Source organism: Meriones unguiculatus, chromosome 6 (genome assembly GCF_030254825.1).
Source record: "Meriones unguiculatus strain TT.TT164.6M chromosome 6, Bangor_MerUng_6.1, whole genome shotgun sequence".
Lineage (NCBI taxonomy): Eukaryota > Metazoa > Chordata > Mammalia > Rodentia > Muridae > Meriones > Meriones unguiculatus.
In genome coordinates, this window is record NC_083354.1 from 45,469,241 (window position 1) to 45,486,844 (window position 17,604).

Consider the following 17,604-nt stretch of genomic DNA (forward strand, 5'->3'; position numbering starts at 1 on the left):
ATCTTTAATCCCAAACAATGAAGGTAAAGTTTATAGAGGGAAGCACCCATGTTTGCAAGTGATGTTTAATTGAGTGGCAGATAAAGTAACGAATCAGAGGAAGATCTGACAGAACACGATAAGCCCAACTCTCACGAGAAGAAAGAGAAAAGGGAAGCTACTTAAGGGAGCAGCACAGAGAATGAGAGAGGAGGCAGTTTTGCTGGGACAGAAATAGATTGTAGAGAGAGAACGCCCCAGGGAATGAGAAAGAGCCAGAAAATTAGAAAAGACTGCTAGAGTTAGTTTGAGGCCATGCAGAGTAATTCAGAGGCTGAGACAGAAGCCAGTTCGAATCAGTCAGCTTGGAAAGGGGTTTAAGCCAGAACAGCTGAGTTGAACCAGCCAGCCAGAGCTCAGAAAGAACAAGAAAGGGTGAGCTTATTCAGCAGTAAGTCTTAAGAGGCTGAAAACATTATAGGCCTTAATCAGAGTGCACGGAGGCTAGAAGCTTCCAGGACTAGGCCTAGGATAGTAGACAGAGGCAGTAAGCCTCCAGAACCTCTTGCCCCCACCTTGCAAGTGCTGGGATCCCACCATGCTTAGTGTGATCCCTTCAACATTAAGCAAAAAAAAATGTAAAAACACTATTAACTGATACTCAGATCTTCAAGTATGAATAAAGTTACTTTACACATTAGCTAATCTGACTGACTCAAATACCTGCTGAAAAGATGTCCATGGCTCTCTTCAACTCTCCCCGGGTTCTCTGATTGCTATTTAGGTCTACAAGCGGAGTCGAGGGATCTCTCATGTATTCTAACTCAGTGGCAAACATACCACCATCAACGAAACGCTCAGGAGCAATGTAGCAAGTCCTCCTGCGGGAGGTATCAAAGAAATAGTTGAAATCTGCTGGGTTGTCCTCTGGGAGATAAGTGGGCTTAAAACTGGCAAAGTCAGTCAGAAGAACCCAGTTCCAACTGGTGACCATCACATTCTCTGTCTTGATGTCGCCATGGCGGACTCCAGATTTGTGTGCTTGGTCCACAGCTGTCAGGATCTGGAAAGCAATCCAGCGCTTCTCGATGTTATTTAAGAACGGACGGGTACTGATGCGATCATAGAGGTTGTCTCTCACATACTGCCTGAACAGCATGGCTGCTTTCTCGGAGGCTTTTTCTGCTGCCTTCTGGAAAGGTAGGCAGTTCTGTGCAGAATGGAGCCTGATTTTCAGTTCCTCCAGCTCTTGTTTGTAACTAGTTAAAGGCAAGGTGGGATCCTGAATGGCAAAGACCTTCACAACCACCAAGCCTTCCCGGTGCTTAGCTCGAGCAACTTTAAAAAAACGAGTACTTCCCAGGCTCTTATCATACTCGAAGTCATGGATGTCTGAGAAATAACTCTCTACAGAGAGGATCTGGGAAGGAGCAATGCCAGCAAGTTGATTTCCCATGATGGCCAGCACCTCTGGGTCAGCACGCTAAGACACGATACCTATTCAAAAGGATGGGAAAAGGGAGAGATAGTCCGAATATTAAATTGGAAAGAAACAAAGAAGCAATGAGGTCACTATTATTTGGCCTTTTTCCTAAAACACAGGTGCACCATTTTCCAGTAAGTGTCCGAATGGGGGCTCAAATTCAGAAAATTTAATCTAAACAGATGTCACTGTTTTTACCTGTAGAGACAGTGCTATTTCATCCCTTCCAGGAGCTGAACTGCATTTAAAAAAATATGCCTTCAACGTTTTAATTTGTACTTCTTGTTTTGAGATAAGGTCTTAAGTAGCCTGGGCCTGGCATGGAACTCTATGCCAGGGAGTGAGTCTGAACTCCAGAACCGCTTGCCCCCACCTTGCAAGTGCTGGGATCCCACCATGCTTAGTGTGATCCCTTCAACATTAAGCAAAAAAAATGTAAAAACACTATTCACTGATACTCAGATCTTCAAGTATGAATGCACCTTTTCCGTGTCCAGTACTATGTGTTTTGTGCTTAAAAAAAAAAAAAAAAGGTCACAAAAGTGCTGTATGTCTCAGTCCTTGTCCAAATAAACTACAGCTTACACGCAGGGGAGAAACACATTAAACAGCCGGGTGGTTGGTGGAGCATACCTTTAGTCCCAGCACTTGGGAGGCAGAGGCAAGTGGATCTCTGAGTTCGAGGCCAGCCAAGGCTACACAGTAAATCCCTGTCTCGAAAAACAATTAAATGCTTAAAAGTAAGTTACCCGAGGCAAACGGGTCATTTAATTCCTAAGAGGGTCAGAGATCTACAAAATTAGCCTCACCTGGACTCTTGCAGCATTGCCTCCCACCACCTAAACCAAAGCAAACTCCTCTGGTTTGCAACAAGAAACCCTGCCAGAGACATTCAAGAAAAGTAAGGCAAAATGCACACTGCCTCAAGTCAGTTCCCTAACCCCATATTTTGCAGGAACTCTATGTCCCTACCCCCCGCTTTAGCACTCAGGGAACATTTACCCAAGGCCTCTGGCAACTCAAAAGTCGCTGACAGATCCCAGGAGGTCTTGGTAGAGCTCTGAGGGGCTTGGGCGTGAACGGAAGTCGGCGTGGAGAATGCTTTCTGCCAGGGGTCTTCTTTCAGGACCTGGGTAGTTAGGGGAGGAGTGCAGAAACGTCCGGGACCTAGAGCCGAGGGGTGAACCACTGAGACAGCAAGCACACTCGGGACTCCGGACAACCAGCAGCTTCGCCGCCGACTCCTCCCCTGCCGCCCTGGGCCCTCGCGTGTCCGAGTGCCTCGAACCCCGGACCTCGGCACCAGCCCTGGACGTGAACGGTGCCAGCGCCCGTCCAGGAAGACTACTTAACCTGCGGCGAACGCTGAACTCCCGGGAAAGCCGCAGGTTGACCTCACTTCCTGTTGAGAACGGAAGTGACGGAATATTGAGGAAGCGTACAGTAGGAAACTGGTTGCTAAGTAACGAGGGAAGGGGGCGTGACCTCGCTGCCCCAGTCAGGTGTTTTTCTTTACTTGCCCACGTACTTAGAAAATAGTACCCCAACCAAGTTGGATTGCAACTTTATTGAGATCGAATTGATGTGTCGTAAAGTTCGTCTGTTTAAAAAGTGTACAGTTAGCCAGGCGGAGTGGTGCACGCCTTTAATCCTAGCGCTCGGAGTGGCAGAGGCCCGGAAACAGTATGTATATGTGTATGTATGTATTGTATGTATACACGCAAGTTACTTGAGAATGGCAGAGCCCAAGCAGTCATGACCTCACGACAGTGTAACTGCTTGCAATGAATTTACACAACACCGGGCGTTTTAATAGTCAGTCATGGTCGTTGAGGTGTGATCCACGCTCTACCTCTGCATGACGAAGCGTTGGCGTCTGATGTATTCTATGAGAGAGACGCTCATTTTCAATTGAGTGTCCGCTGAGTGCCCACCAGGCTCCAATGGGTAGTTGCAAACTCATTGTAACACAAATGATCCTGACTAAACTCAGTGGGTCTTGGGGGGAAAAAGACATGTTTGAAAAACGTGTGAGGAGCTTGGTTAATTGGGGGAATCACCGTAATCAAGAACTTTTTTTAACGTGTCCAGATTCGCTGGTTTTATTTTTTTCTATTAATTTTATTTTTAAAAGAAGGTCTCGCTGTATTTCAGGCTGACAGCGTCCTGCCTCAACCTCCTGGGTACCAGAATTACAACTGTGCGTCGTGGCAAATGATGAATTTTAGCTGGGCTGTGTTTCTCTTGCTGTTGTGGTGATTTGAATGAAAATGGCCCCCAAAGGTCATCTATTTGACTGTCTAGTCGGTAGACTATATAGAGAAGGACTAAGAGTGTGGTCTTGATGGAGAAGGTGTGTCACCGGGTGTAGACTCTGAGGTTTAAAAAGCCTATGCCAGGCCGTAGCTCTCAGCTCCTTCTGTCTGCTTTCATGCCGCCCGCCTTCCATGATGGTAACGCACTAACCCTCTGAAACCGTGAGCAAGCCCCTAGTTGAATGCTTTCTTTTTTATGAGTTGCCTCCTCCACACCAAAGGGGGCGTGGGAAAGAAAACATTGGTTTTTAATGTGTTTTACAGAACTATAATTGCTATAATCTACCTCAGAACTCTTTCTTCTATTACACCAAAAACGAAAGCCGAGAGCTGTGAGCAATCACTCCTCTTTTCTCCTTCTCTTCCAGCATTGGCAATCCTTCCTTTAGGCTTCTGTTAAGACCTTGCCTATTCTGCACATTTCATATGTGGAGAATAAAACATATACTCAGATTTCTTTCCATTTGTCAAATGTTGAGCGTTCTCATGGCGGCGGGTTTTCAGTACTCTGTTTCTTTTTCCTGACAAACACTCCCTTGTGTGGATATGCCACACTTTGTCATCCTCCTTGTCAGCTGATAGGTATTTGTATCCACTTCTTGTTTGTGGTAAATAATGCTTCCAGGAACGCTTGTGTGTAAGTCTTTCTATTGTGACGTGTTTCTAATGCAAATGCCAAGGAGAGGAAATGTATACCCACATCAGAACCCTGAGTCTAACATTTTGAGAAACTGCCGAAATTGTTTTCCAAAGTGCGAGCAGCCTTACATCCCCGCCAGCACGGTGCGAGGCTTCTGGTTCCACTGTGTCCTTTCTGATGAAGAGATTATTCATCTCCTGTTGTTACAGCATCCTAGCCAGTGCAAAGGGACATCTCCTTCTGGTTTGATTTGCATTTCCCCAAGGACTAAGGATGTTGAGCATCTTTTCATGTACCTGTTGGCCATTTATTTATCTTCTCTAGAAAAATGTCCATTTCAATCCTTTGTTAAAGTCTGGAGATGTAGCTTGGTGGTCGGTTGCTTGCTCGGGACCATAAGTTCAACCCCCTGGAATCTCGAAATAAAGTCATAAATACTTTGTATTTAATTGATTTTTTCTTCTTTTACAATTTTTTAAAACGTTTTAAGATTTATTTTATATGTATGGATGTTTTGCCTGCCTAGGTGTATACGTACCACATTCGTGCCAGGTGCCTGAGATGCTCAGAAGGCATCAGCTTCCTTGGAACTGGAATTACAATTTAGAGATGACTGGAGGCCACCACATGGGTGCTGGGACTCAAACCCAGGTCCGTTGCAAGAACAATGCTCTAAACCTCTGAACCAGCTGGGCATAGTGGTGCATGCCTTTAATCCCAGCACTTGGGAGGCAGAGACGAGTGGATCTCTGAGTTTTGACAACAGCCTTGGTCCACATAGTGAATTCCAGACCACACGATGAGGCCCTGGCTTGAAAACAAAAACAAGCAACAACACGGAGTCATCTCTCCAGCCCCACACATTTTAAATTTCAAGAGTCCTTTATGTGGGGTCAGGCATGGTAGCCCATGACACAAGCCCAGGGACAGATAATGCAGAATCAGAAGAGAATGGAACAGCCTGGCTGCATGAGGCCTTCTCTCAAAAAACAAACAAACAAAAAACAATTATTTTAAAGAGTTCTTTACGTATTCAACATACGCAACAGGTTTCAATCCAAAGCCTTTTTTTTTTTTTTTTTTAGTATCTCTGCGAACATCGCTTTCTTCCTTCTTTAGCTCAGTAAGCAGCAGGATCACCCACTATGTTCCTCAAACTATGAATCTGGAAGTTGTTAGGTCATCTTTGCTACCTATCTGACTGGCCAAGGTCGCCTGATATGGCCAAGAGGAATGAAACCAAGGCAGCTGGAGGGTCCGCAGCAACACTCAAGCTGTGGCAATTTTATTGAGAGCCACAGCTTGAGTGTCGCTTATCTGAAACAAAATACCTTGGCAATGGCCAGGATCCATACAGTTGCCATATCCATAGTACAGTGATATTTGCAGGCTATATAGAGTACACAAGATTAACATTTAAGACCAATTGTTCTGTCAAGCTTCTTTGACTTCCAAAGAAACATACAGAGAACACAAAGCAGCCTGAACGTTTCACTGCCTGAGAGAGTATATTGGTCTCTCAGGAACTGGAAGACATACTGTGCCCCAGGAACCATGGACTCTAACCTGACAAACCTATGACACATATCTCTCAAGGTAGCTAGGCCAACTCCATGGCTCCCTGCACCTCCCGCCTCTCTCTTTTCCTTGAAAATCCCTATTACCCCCCCCCCATCATCATCATCATCACCATCATCATCACTTGCTCCTGGTGAGGTGGTGCCAAGATACTCCACTGTTCCAGGATGTGGGAAAAAGGGTGAAACACCCATAATCCTATGTTTAAATTCCAGCACCTCCAGAGGTAAGCCATTCTCTATCCAATTTTTTATGTTTTTATGTTTCTCTTATGAGTTCCCCTGTGTCTTTCATGGTTTCATTTTGTTTCCTTAAATTACTAAATTATACATTCAACTTGAGTAATTTTTATTGAGAGAGATGCTCAGTTACACAAAAATGTCAACAGTAATCAATTCTCCTCACTTAATTTAAATGACATAATTACCATATATACTTGGGTCTTCTGGACCCTCTTATGTATTGAATTGCAGTTTAGTTTTCAGTAGTTTGAAGAATTATAAAATGCTTTAATATTTGATAAGATTAGTCCTAAAGTAATCTTTTAAAAAACAAGACAATAGGGCTGGCTGTGGTAGATTATGCCTTTAATCCCAGCACAGAGCACTGGATATCTGTGAGTTCAGCCAGGGCTACAAAGTGAGAACCTGTCTCAAAAAAAAAAAAAAAAAAAAAAAAAAAACCCTACTAAGAGTATTTATAGCATTTTATAGCATTCTGGAAGTGTGTCCTCACTTGAGGCTAAAAGTTCTCAGCTTATGGACCACCAATGGCTTCTGTGGGAGGGAGAGTCCATTTCTTAAGGATGTGCCCTGTCCCCCAGCTGCTACTCATGCCTCAGTGGATAGCCAGGAGATGTTTGAACATTGCGTTTATACTTTTGACTCATACCACGTGTAGATGCTTTAAACCTCCTTTCCCTCCAGACTTGGGTCATTATTGTTCAGGGCCTCTACAACACCAAGAACAGTGTCTGACATTTTAAAATTAATTGTTGAATTAATAAACATGGCCTCTGTCAGGTTTATGACCACTCAGGATAAGAAGCATGAGGTCCAGCACTAGGATTTCTGCCATACCTGTAGGAATTAAGACATGCACACAAATTTCCAGGGAAGAGTTTAACATTGTATGTATATTTCCAGTTTATACCATGTATGTGAATGCTTTAAACATCTTTCTAAACAGTACTATGAAAATTTAGTAATTCAGTTTGTCTTAATGTAGGTGAGTCATTTAGTAGTGCTGGAATATATTTAAAAATTAAAATTGCTTGTTATGTGTTATTGCTTAAACTGCTTTCCTGGTAATGGTGTAAACAATGTCCAGCCCTGTTCCTAAGGTCTTATGACAAACTGAAGTTCATTCCCACCAAAGTTACTCCCAGGGGAACCAAAGAGTTTATCAGGCTTATTTAGGTGTTGCTGGCAGGAAGATAGGAGACCCTGAAGAAGCCGCAGTAGAAGGTCTGCACTCTGCAGGAATGATGGCTTTCCCACAGCTGTAAAGACCAACCACCTCCTTCATCTTTTCCCACCTGTAATCCTTAGCACCTCCCCCAATACCGTGTGCAATAGGGTTGGGAGGGGTGAGTTAATACTCAGGTAGGGGTCCCCATGGCCCACCCTGCCCCTTCCTTCTATGAGTGAGCATTGATAGTCAACAAGTCCAACCATGATGATCTTTTCTCACTGGCCCAGAACTCCTGAAAATGGTGGCAGTTTGGCTCTAAGGATTGTCCTGTATAACATTTATGAATAAAAATGTGAAAGAGCCAGCAAGCATAAGCATAGGTCCATTCTCTAGCCAGTAGCCACAACATTCCTTGAAGCAACAGACCCCAAATGTCCCCTTCTACAGAAAAAGAGTTGGGGTTTTTTTTGTTTGTTTGTTTGTTTGTTTTATGAAAGTTGCTGTTCATTAAGAACATTATCTTCCAAGGATAGGAGCTCCACAAGAACCAAACATGTCTGGGCACAGGGTCTTTTCTGAGATGGACACTCAACCAAAGACCATGAGTGGATATAACCTAGAACCTCTGCTTGGATGTGACCCATGATAGCTCAGTAACCAATATTGGTTTCCTATAGTAAGAGGAACAAAGACTATTTCTAATAGGAACTCAATGGCAGGCTCTTTGACCTCCCCACCTCCCAGAGGAGGAGCATTACTGTTAGGTCACAGAGGAGGACTTTGCAGCCAGTCCTGAAGATACCTGAAAAAACAGAGTCATACGAATGGGGAGGAGGTCCTCCCCTATCAGTGGACTTGGAAAGGGGCAGGGAGGAGATGAGGGAGGGAGGGTGGGATTGGGGAGGGAATGAGGGAGCAGGATACAGCTGGAATACAGAGTTAACAAAATGTAACTAATAAGAAAAATAAAATTAAAAAAAAGAACATATCTTCCATCCTTTGCTTCTAAGTGGGCCCATTTGACCGTTTTTTGTTTGTTTGTTTGTTTGTTTGTTTGTTTGTTTTTTGGATTTTTGAGTTTTGTTTTGCTACTACATGAAGTTCAAGTAGAAAGCATATATTTAACTTTCAGGTCAATGTCATTAAGAGGTGACTGGCCTCCACTTTCTCTCTCCCCTTCAGCTGAGATGCTGGGAACTTCAAAACCTTCTTCATGAGGTGCTGCATGATAACAGGAGCCTGTGTTTGTGAATGAGAGCCTGGAAAAAAAAGGCCATCTGTTAAACAGGCAAAATGATGCTAGATTTTTTTACCTGAGCAAGAGGAAATTATTAAGTCAAGCATCTGATACCTTGAAGTTTATATTTTTTCAGCAGTCAGTCCTATCTCCCCACCTGCACTCATTAGATCCGTCCCTACCTCTTCTTGGCTGCTTACCCAACTAGGGCATGGCCTATCCCATGAGGGAGCCAAATGGACTCTCTGCTCTCTTTGAATTCTAAGAAAAAGGAGGCTTTAAAAAAATAATCTCTGGGACAGGCATGGTGGCACATGGCTGTGATCCCAGCACTCTGGGAGGTGGAGGCAGTCGGATCGCTGTGAGTTCAAGGCCAGCCTGGTCTGCAAAGTCCAAGACAGCCAAGGCTGCACAGAAAAACCTTGTCTTGAAAAAATACCAAAATCATCATCATCATCAATCATCATCATCATCTCTGTTGTAAACACCAGATGTAAACAGTCCCAAGTGTGAACTGTCATTTATCACTACTACCCTGTAGCCTAGAGGATAATAATTGGTTCCCACAAAGATTGTCAATAGTACCGTGGAAGTAATTAAAGATTACTTTTTACGTTTCAGGGGCTGGTATGGGGACATTTTTTAATACTGAAGAACTACCAAACACCTATCTAGGAGATCAAACAACATCACTTAGAACGGCACACAAATACTACAGGGCCTCCTCGTCTAGAACACTGGGAAAGATGCTCTCTCTCGTGAAACATGCTTGCCAAGACTATCTAACCTGAATTTATTTAAGCCCCTGAACCTCGCTGGCCACTTGCCATGTTTAACTGTGTGAATTTGAAATGTGTCGCCTCCCAGTTGAGATGTGCTTTCCTCTGAGCTTGAGGCCAGCCCGATCTACAGAGTGAGATTCGCTTTCAGTGTAAAACAAAACAGGTTATACCAAAGAAAAGAACCAGCACCTCAGATCTTTAAGGAGGTTTCTCACACACTGAAGGCCCTCTCTCACATATTGGCTGTGTTGAGGATTGAGAGGGAAGGCAGGCGAGACCAACCGCAGTGTGAAATGTGGGCATGGAACACACATGTCATCACTCCGGCTTCCTCCCTTTTCCACCTCTGCCCCTCCACCAGTTCTGTGAATTTGAAATGACATTGCGAAATTAACTCAGAACAAGGTAAAGATAGAAACAATAGCTCTCTTTTTTTCTTTAAAGCCGAGAAACCGAATTTGGGATTTGTGAGTTGAACTGCCCCTGACTTGTCAAGTTAGCTTTGAAATTCCCGCAGCTAATCCCGACGGGTAAATTTGTGGCTCGCACAGTTCTCATTGTCCAGCAAAGGGACATAAACCCGTTAATGCGGGAACTTTCTTCTTAGATGAACTCAACGTGTAAGTTTCCTTGACGTTACTTAAGAGCCAGCCATGAAGAGCATGTGCCTTAATCCCAGACACCCAGAAGGTGGAGGCAGGAAAATTGAAAGCTCAAGGTATGTCTGACTACATAAGGAATACAAGACCAGCTGGGCAGCTTGGTGAGACCCTCCCTGCCTCAAAATGAAAATTCAAAAGATCCAGAGTTCTTGCTCAGTTGTAGAACGTTGCCTGTCAAATGATAATCAAGACCCTGGGTTCTTGGGCATTATTAACATGCAAAACAGCAGGAATAACATTTTTCTGTGCACTTTTATAGGCAATCGGTTTAACAGTTAAGGTGCCCACCACGTCAATAACTCACTTACAGCAACTTGTTGTGTTGTTTTTTGTTTTTGTTTTTTGTTGGGGGAGGGGGGCAAACCAGGCTGGCCTCGAACTCATAAAGATCTGCCTGCCTCTGCCTCCCTGAGTGCTGGAATTACAGGTGTGCGCCACTGCACCTGGCTTAACTTGTTCTGTTTTTATACTTACTTTCTCTCTTGACCTTCTGTTGTGAGCCTTTAAGGAATGAACCGCCTCTCTGATTCCTGATCCCCATCCTGCTTCCTCCATCACTGACTTTTCCCAGTTCCCTGATGTTAAATGTTATCAGGATGCTAATCCTGCTAATGTATGCTGCTTATGTTTATCTTCATTCTTTCATTCTTTGTTTGCCTTTGTTTTTCATGATGTGGTCTGTTGTATGGCTTCCCTGGGGAGTTGCAGATGAAAGCCTCCCTTCCCAGGCACCCACACCACACACACACACACACACACACACACACACAAATATTCCATCCACAGGTAGCTTGGTGAACCAATGAGTCTACTTCCTACAGAAGTGTGGGTGGGAGGTTATGAGAACATGAGTGGCTCAAGAAAAGCCGAATCACCACAAAGCCCACGGCAAACATGGCTGATGTCCAGAGCTCTCTGCACAGCTGGTAGGCAGCTTCCCTAGTATGATACGCTCCTCCCCACAGCAATTGCTCCCTGCTCACACAACGTAGGGAGGAGCCTCGTGAATCTTTCTGAGACTTCTAAGATCTGTTTCGTGAGTGCTGCGAGTTCCCATCCTCCTTCCAGGAGGGAATGAACTGCTATACATCAGGTTCTTACTATGTAGTCCAAGACTAACCTTGAACTCTTGGGTGCCACCATGCTGGACCCTTGCTAACTTCTTTTTCACTCATACATTTGCCTGGTCTCTGGGCTCATGTATCCAACCTCTACTTGGCTGTTATATACTTGGGATACGGTATTAATTTAATTTTCACACTTATTCGTGTGTGCATGCACATGGGCGCATGCTGTGGCTTGTGTGTGGAGATCAAAAGACAACTTGAGAGAGTCAGTTCTCTCCATCCCCTCCCAAAGATCCAACTCATGTCGTCAGGATTGGTGAGAAGCACTCTCACCAGGCCCAAACCGCTCACCCTGTAATACTAGTTTTACAAGCTAGCATTTGTATAAAACTTAAAATATGCTCAGCATTAATTCACTTAAACTGCACTCCAATTCTATTAAATACTTATTCTTTTAAAAAAGTTTGTGTATATATATTATTATTAATATTATTGTGTGTGCGCATATAATGGGGAAAACACACACACACAGTGAGTACGGAGCACGATACCTGTGGAGGTCAGAGGATGACCCTGGGGAATTAATTCTTTCTTTACACCACAGGACCTGGGATTGAACACAAGTTGTCAGTCTTGCACAACGGGCTCCTTTACCTGCTCAGCCAGTAGATAACTTTTCTATTCCCACTTCCCAGCTGATAAAATGAAGGTACAGAGAGTTACTACGTTATAAATTATATACACGTTATAAAAGTTACTAAGATCATCTACCTGGTAGGTCAAAAGTAGTAGGTAGCAAACTCAGAGATGTTACTGTGATAGATGAGGACGTGTGATATTTTTAAGTGAGCAAGTGCTGGATAACATATACACAGAACCTTTTCATAGAGTCTGAGTTTGATGACTATAATACACACACACACACACACAAGCGTGTGTGCAGTGAAATTTTAATTCAGAACTGGGCTGCTCTGGCAAGAAGAGATCACATCCAAAGACCTTCTACTTTTGCTTGATCTGGCTAGAATGAAAACGTCTTAATCCCAGGAGACAAAGGCAAGCAGTTCAAGGAAAGCCTGGTATAGGGCAGGTTTCAGGTAAAGAAAAGCTTAGGTTCAGGTGTCGGGGTACACACCTTTAATCCCAAACAATGAAAGGAAAGTTAGTTTGTAGAAGGAAGAACCTGTGTTTGAAAGTGATATCTAATTGAGTGGCAGACAAATCGATGAGTTGGATAAATATTTGACAGAATAGGACACATCCAACTCTCACGAGAACAGCACAGGGAAGGGAGGCTACTTGGCACAGTTAGGAAAGGAGGACAGTTCTACCGAGACAGGTTGAAAAGAAAACAAGCTAGACACAGGTGAAGATAGAATGAGCCAAAGATTGAGAAGGATCCAGAAGATTAGAACAGATCGCTGTTGTTAGTTTAAGGCCAAGGAGAACGATTCAGGGGTTAAGAGAAAAGTCTGATTGAATATGTCAGGTGGGAGAGGAGTTTGAGCCAGAACAGCTGAGTTGAACCAGCCAGCCTAGAGCTCAGTAAGCTCGCAGGCCTGAGTCACCAAGCTGAGCGTCCTCACGTGGCCACACAGCTTCAAGCAATGAGCAACGAGGAGAAATCTGCCGATCACCCATTTTTATTTGCTTCTCTTGCCAGCCTCGAATAGAGTACAACACCCCAGTGCTACAGTGTGGTGGACTTAAAAGTCACGAGGACAAGGTAAAGACAGAGACACAAATGCTGGCCTCGAAGCAGACAAAGCTTCGAACAGTCAGCAGTCCTGATCTCTCCATTGCTGGGCTGGGTTTCTGGTGTTTGTACCCACAGATCTTCCTTAGCTAATAGAGCACTGTTAAAAAAAAAAAAAAGTATTAGCTCATTTAACAGTTCTAGAGTTCTAGGAATTAAAGTCATTTAGTTCCAGGGGAGATTGCTGTGCAGTTGGCAATTATACCGCGGATGGCTTTTAGATTGCAGTCTGACCTTTACAGTTCTCCTGTTTGTAGCAGGTGGTTGTACCCGTGTGGCTTGAGGAATAGAACTAAAGCCGTGGCCTTTAGCTCACGTGTCTCTGGCAGCTGAGAGCGGTTTGCTGGTGGGAATGGAAATGGCCCGGAAATGTTAATTGATTCAGCTTGACAGTGCTCGCCACATCAGAGATCAATAGCATGCTATCCGTGGGAGCAAGCGAGGAAGACGGTGGCGTGGCGGAAGAGGAGGAGACGTAAGGGAGGGGATGGTGGGTTTCGATGATTTTGTTTTGTTTCTGACACACCTCAAGAGGGTTGGGATTCTCTATCCTCACAGAATAACTTGTGTGTGGTGGGGAAGGGTAGAATAGCATCAAAATTATGGACTAATTCCAATCACTACCAATATTTCTTTAAGTTTAAAAAATATAAGCCAGGTACGGCATATATGCATATCTATGAATTATATCCATAATTCATATGTGTGTGTGTGTGTGTGTATGAGTAGATGATTTCACCTAAATGTTTTCATTATTTATTACTGTGGAACAAATCACCCCCCCAAAAAAAATTAGTATTTAAAGTAATTTTGATTCTTTTGGGGCAGGTCTTACTAGGTTGGCCAGACTGGCCTGGAACTCATGACCTCCCTATCTCTCTACCCCACAAGTGCTAAGATTACAGACATGCATCACCACGCCTGGCTCCAAAGTCATTTTTAAGTATTATTCCCCCCTGGGACTGAGGAGATGGCTCGGCCGGTATGGTTACGGTTGTGTAAGGAGGAGGACCTGAGTTTGGAATCCTAGCATTCACATAGACAGCAGAGGGCAGGGTGGGAGTCTGACATCCCAGCGCTGGGGTGAAGGAGACAGCCTCGGAGCTCACCAGTCAGCCAGTCCAGCCAAATCAAGGTGCTCCATGCTCGGTCAGAGACCCTGCCTCAAAAATAAGATCGAAAGTGCCTGTGGATGACACCAGATGTCAACCTCTAACCTCCTCATACACACACAGTTAGGTGCATATATGCCCCATAAACATGTATGAATGTGTTCATGTACACACACACATGAATACACAGACAACATACAAATGAGCATTCATGCATACATACACACATCTTTCAACTGAGGCATGTCAGGGACACATTATGGGAAAAGCTAGGAGACTCATCCCTACACATGTATGTATGTTTGTGTGTGTGTGTATGTACACAGGTATGTACGTGTATCTCCAGCTGGGTGTGGTAATGCACACTTTTAGTTCCAGCACTCTTGGGACTGGTGGATTTCTGTAAGTTTGAGGGCAGCTTGGTGTAGATAATGAATTCCAGCCAGTAAGGACTATATAGTGAGACTTAGTCTCAAAATAAATAAATAAATAAATAAATAAATAAATCACACACATGCCAGGTGTGGTGGTGGACACCTGTAATTCCAGCACTTGGGGAGGCAGAGGCGGGCAGAGCTCTGCGAGTTTCAGGCCAGCTTGGTCTACAAAGTGAGCCCAGAACAGCCAAGGCTACACAGAGAAACCCTGTCTCAAAAAACCAACCAGCCCGAACACACACAGAGCTCTCTGAAAAGAACCAACTCTGACACTATCATCTTACCCTACTTTGGACATGAAGAGCCATACCATATACATAGGTGGTTTGTTTTTATGGGTCCTATCCCTAGACAGGAAGGTAGAAATTATTTGCTACTATCATCTAGTCCTTAGAGTCAGGGATGCTGCTAAACATCCTACAAAGTTCAGAATGTTAGTTAGAACAGCGGGAGAAGCGAGGGAGGTGGGGAGAAAGAGAGAGAGGATAACCCTCGATTCAAATAGAGAAGTCGCGCCGTAGACTCTGGGTCCCTATACTGGTACAAAACAGGCAGAGAGGCCTATGGAACCTACATCAGAACCCTGGGAGGGTTGGGGAGATGGCTCATTCATCGAAGTGCTTCCTGAACAAATGAGGCCTGAGCTCAATTCCCTGAGCTTACTGATGCATGCCATTTCACCCAGCTTTCTGAGAGTGCCGAACAGGCGGAGACAGGAGGATCCTTGGGGCTTAGTGGCTGGCCAGTCTAGCCAAATCTGTGAGCTTCAGATTCAGCAAGAGACCTGTCTCGACAAATTAGGGAAAAGCAATTGAGAAAGACATTCGAGGTTGACGAATGACCTCTACACACACACACACACACCTACACACACACACACACTGGCACACATAAGCACGTTGAAAGCCTTCCAACTGAAACACCCAATTTGATACTTGGTATTTCCACACTATGTAGTCTATGATCAGCAGAGCTCAGTAGCTCATCTACAATGTGCTACGCACTGTGACAGCTGTCCGTGAGCTAACGACGTATAGCCTGTGATTTGCACCCAGTGTGTTTTATACCGGGAAGGCACCTTTCTTGTGGCACTGTTCCACTCTCAGCATAGTGTGTTCACATGCTGCTTAGATGACTGTTTGTCTTAAAAATGGCTTTCTGTTAGCTTTGACCGTTTTCTTCCTTATCGTGAAATCCAACCCCGGGGAAAGTGAAGAGCCTTGAGGTAGGGCAGGAAGAGAGGTCGTGCCCATAGGAAGCATTGCGTAACTCTGCCTTTCTCAGAAGATTACTTACAACCCTGTCTCTGCCACTTAGCCTTTATCCCGGTGTTCATTCCCTACAAATAAGAAGATACCCCATTTTTAAAAACTAGCTCTCTAATAAAGATGAATTCCCCCCCCCCCGCGTGCACACACACACACACACACACACACACACACACACACACACACTTCCCTGGCCTTCCTCACCACGGTCCACTGGCTGCACACAAAGCAATTATAACTCACCAGTCAGTTCTTTCCCATTTGATAGCATCAGCAATTTTGCCCAGGGCTTCTTCTTCTTCTTTTCCTTCTTTTGATGAACAACAGCTGAAATAATAGCCTAATTCGCTTTTTTATAAAAAAATCCATCCCTGTTGCTTTCCGAAGTGCAAGCCAATATTAACCGGAGTCTTCCCTAATTAAACCAAGGCCACTCAATGATGCATTTTTAATACTGTGATGATTTTTTAACAGTACTGAAGTGAAAGAGATTCATTAGAAAGTTACTTAAAGCAGAAGAATTAAGGTAAGCTCAGAGGAAAACAAGTTCAGATCTGTCTGAATAGCTTTTCTTAAATCTATTTCCAGTCTCTTCAGGGAGCCCAGGAGAATCCACTAAATATCTTGAAGCCATCCTAACATGGTCTGTTGTGTCTCAAGCCTGTAAATGTGATTTTGGGGAGAGATGCTGGCAATACACCATCAGCTGCAGAGAACGGTGAAGCCATGTTGAATTCAACGCCTAGACGATAAGTTCTCATTCTTGGAGTGTGTACAGAAACTCTCCAGGACCTTCCAGCTGTCCTCTTAGAAATAATCATGTCTTTCAACATCAAAGGGGATGTGACAGAAAACGGTTTTTATGTTTTTAAATGTCTAAAATAAAAGTCACAACAAATAATTGTGCAATACAAATAATAATAATAATAATGATAATAATAATGCCTCTTCTTCCTGGAGGATGGGAATGGGCAAAATGAGCAGAATTCCACCAGGGGGCAGGATATCTCAGGGAAGGGTCAGAGCCCATAGTGACAGCGTTCCGCTTCAGTACAAAGGGGGGTGCAGCAAGCACAGCAAATGCTGTTAATACGTTAAGTGAAAAAGAGAAGACTTCAGATGCTCCCTAAATAATTATGCATGTCTGTGGTTCCAACGCTTCCTAAACAGTCATGCAGGACTGGGAGCAGCTGTGGTGTGGCAATGAAGGACCAAATCTGGGTCTTAGAACTGGTACTCATTCTTAGATGAAAAACTGCCTGGACCTTAGTTTCTACTTTTGTAAATTAGAAACAAAGAGTCCACATGAGACTATGGTAGGTCACAGAAAGGGCTGGGCATATGCTATTGCTCAGTAACAACCGAAAAGATGATATGAAAGACAACAAATACTAAAAATGATATAGGATTGTCTGGGGATGTAGCCCAGTTAGTCGAATGCTTTACCTGGTATCTGTGAAGCCTTGGATTCAAGTCCTTGCACCACACAAAATATGTGAGGTGGCATATGACTGCAATCCCATCACTACCCAGGAGGCAGACACAGAAGGACCAGAGGTTCAAGGCCATCTTTGACTACATAGTAAGTTTAAGACCAGCCTGGATTACATGAGACCTTATCTCAACAAAAGGACACAGGAAAATAAAGTAAGGTTAGTTATTGAATTGAGTTGTACACGGACTTATTGTGGCAATTTATCTTACTGAATTTACGATATAATTTATCTTCAAATATTTTATGAGCACTTTAAGCTCCAGAGAGAATTTTTTTTTTCATGTAGGAAGAAAACGCTGTTTTAGCCACTTTAATGTCTAGAACATTATTATGGTGTTTTATTATTTATTTTCATTTTCTAACTGAATAATCTGCTGACA

At 43.9% G+C, this 17,604-nt stretch overlaps 1 protein-coding gene and 2 long non-coding RNA genes across 7 annotated transcripts in view; 2 read left to right on the plus strand and 1 right to left on the minus strand.

Annotated features, from left to right (window-relative positions):
- Pik3r4 (phosphoinositide-3-kinase regulatory subunit 4) overlaps window positions 1–2,864 on the minus strand; it is a 53,617-nt gene extending 50,753 nt beyond the window's left edge. For all 4 annotated transcript variants that reach the window (XM_021639862.1, XM_060385376.1, XM_060385375.1 and 1 more), the window contains exons 1-2: window positions 2,465–2,864; window positions 703–1,476 (exon numbers count right to left, since the gene is read on the minus strand). In XM_021639862.1, coding sequence (XP_021495537.1) covers window positions 703–1,435 — 733 coding nt within the window. In that variant the 5' untranslated portion in view covers window positions 1,436–1,476; window positions 2,465–2,864. The remainder of the gene's footprint in view (window positions 1–702; window positions 1,477–2,464) is intronic.
- Window positions 2,865–2,937: 73 nt separating this feature from the next.
- The window catches only part of LOC132654664 (uncharacterized), a 58,481-nt gene continuing 43,814 nt past the window's right edge, over window positions 2,938–17,604 (plus strand). For both annotated transcript variants that reach the window (XR_009592331.1, XR_009592330.1), the window contains exon 1: window positions 2,938–3,145. This is a non-coding gene — a long non-coding RNA (uncharacterized LOC132654664). The remainder of the gene's footprint in view (window positions 3,146–17,604) is intronic.
- LOC132654663 (uncharacterized) lies at window positions 12,463–16,630 on the plus strand. The gene is made up of 2 exons (XR_009592329.1): window positions 12,463–12,882; window positions 16,318–16,630. It is a non-coding gene; the product is annotated as an uncharacterized LOC132654663 (long non-coding RNA).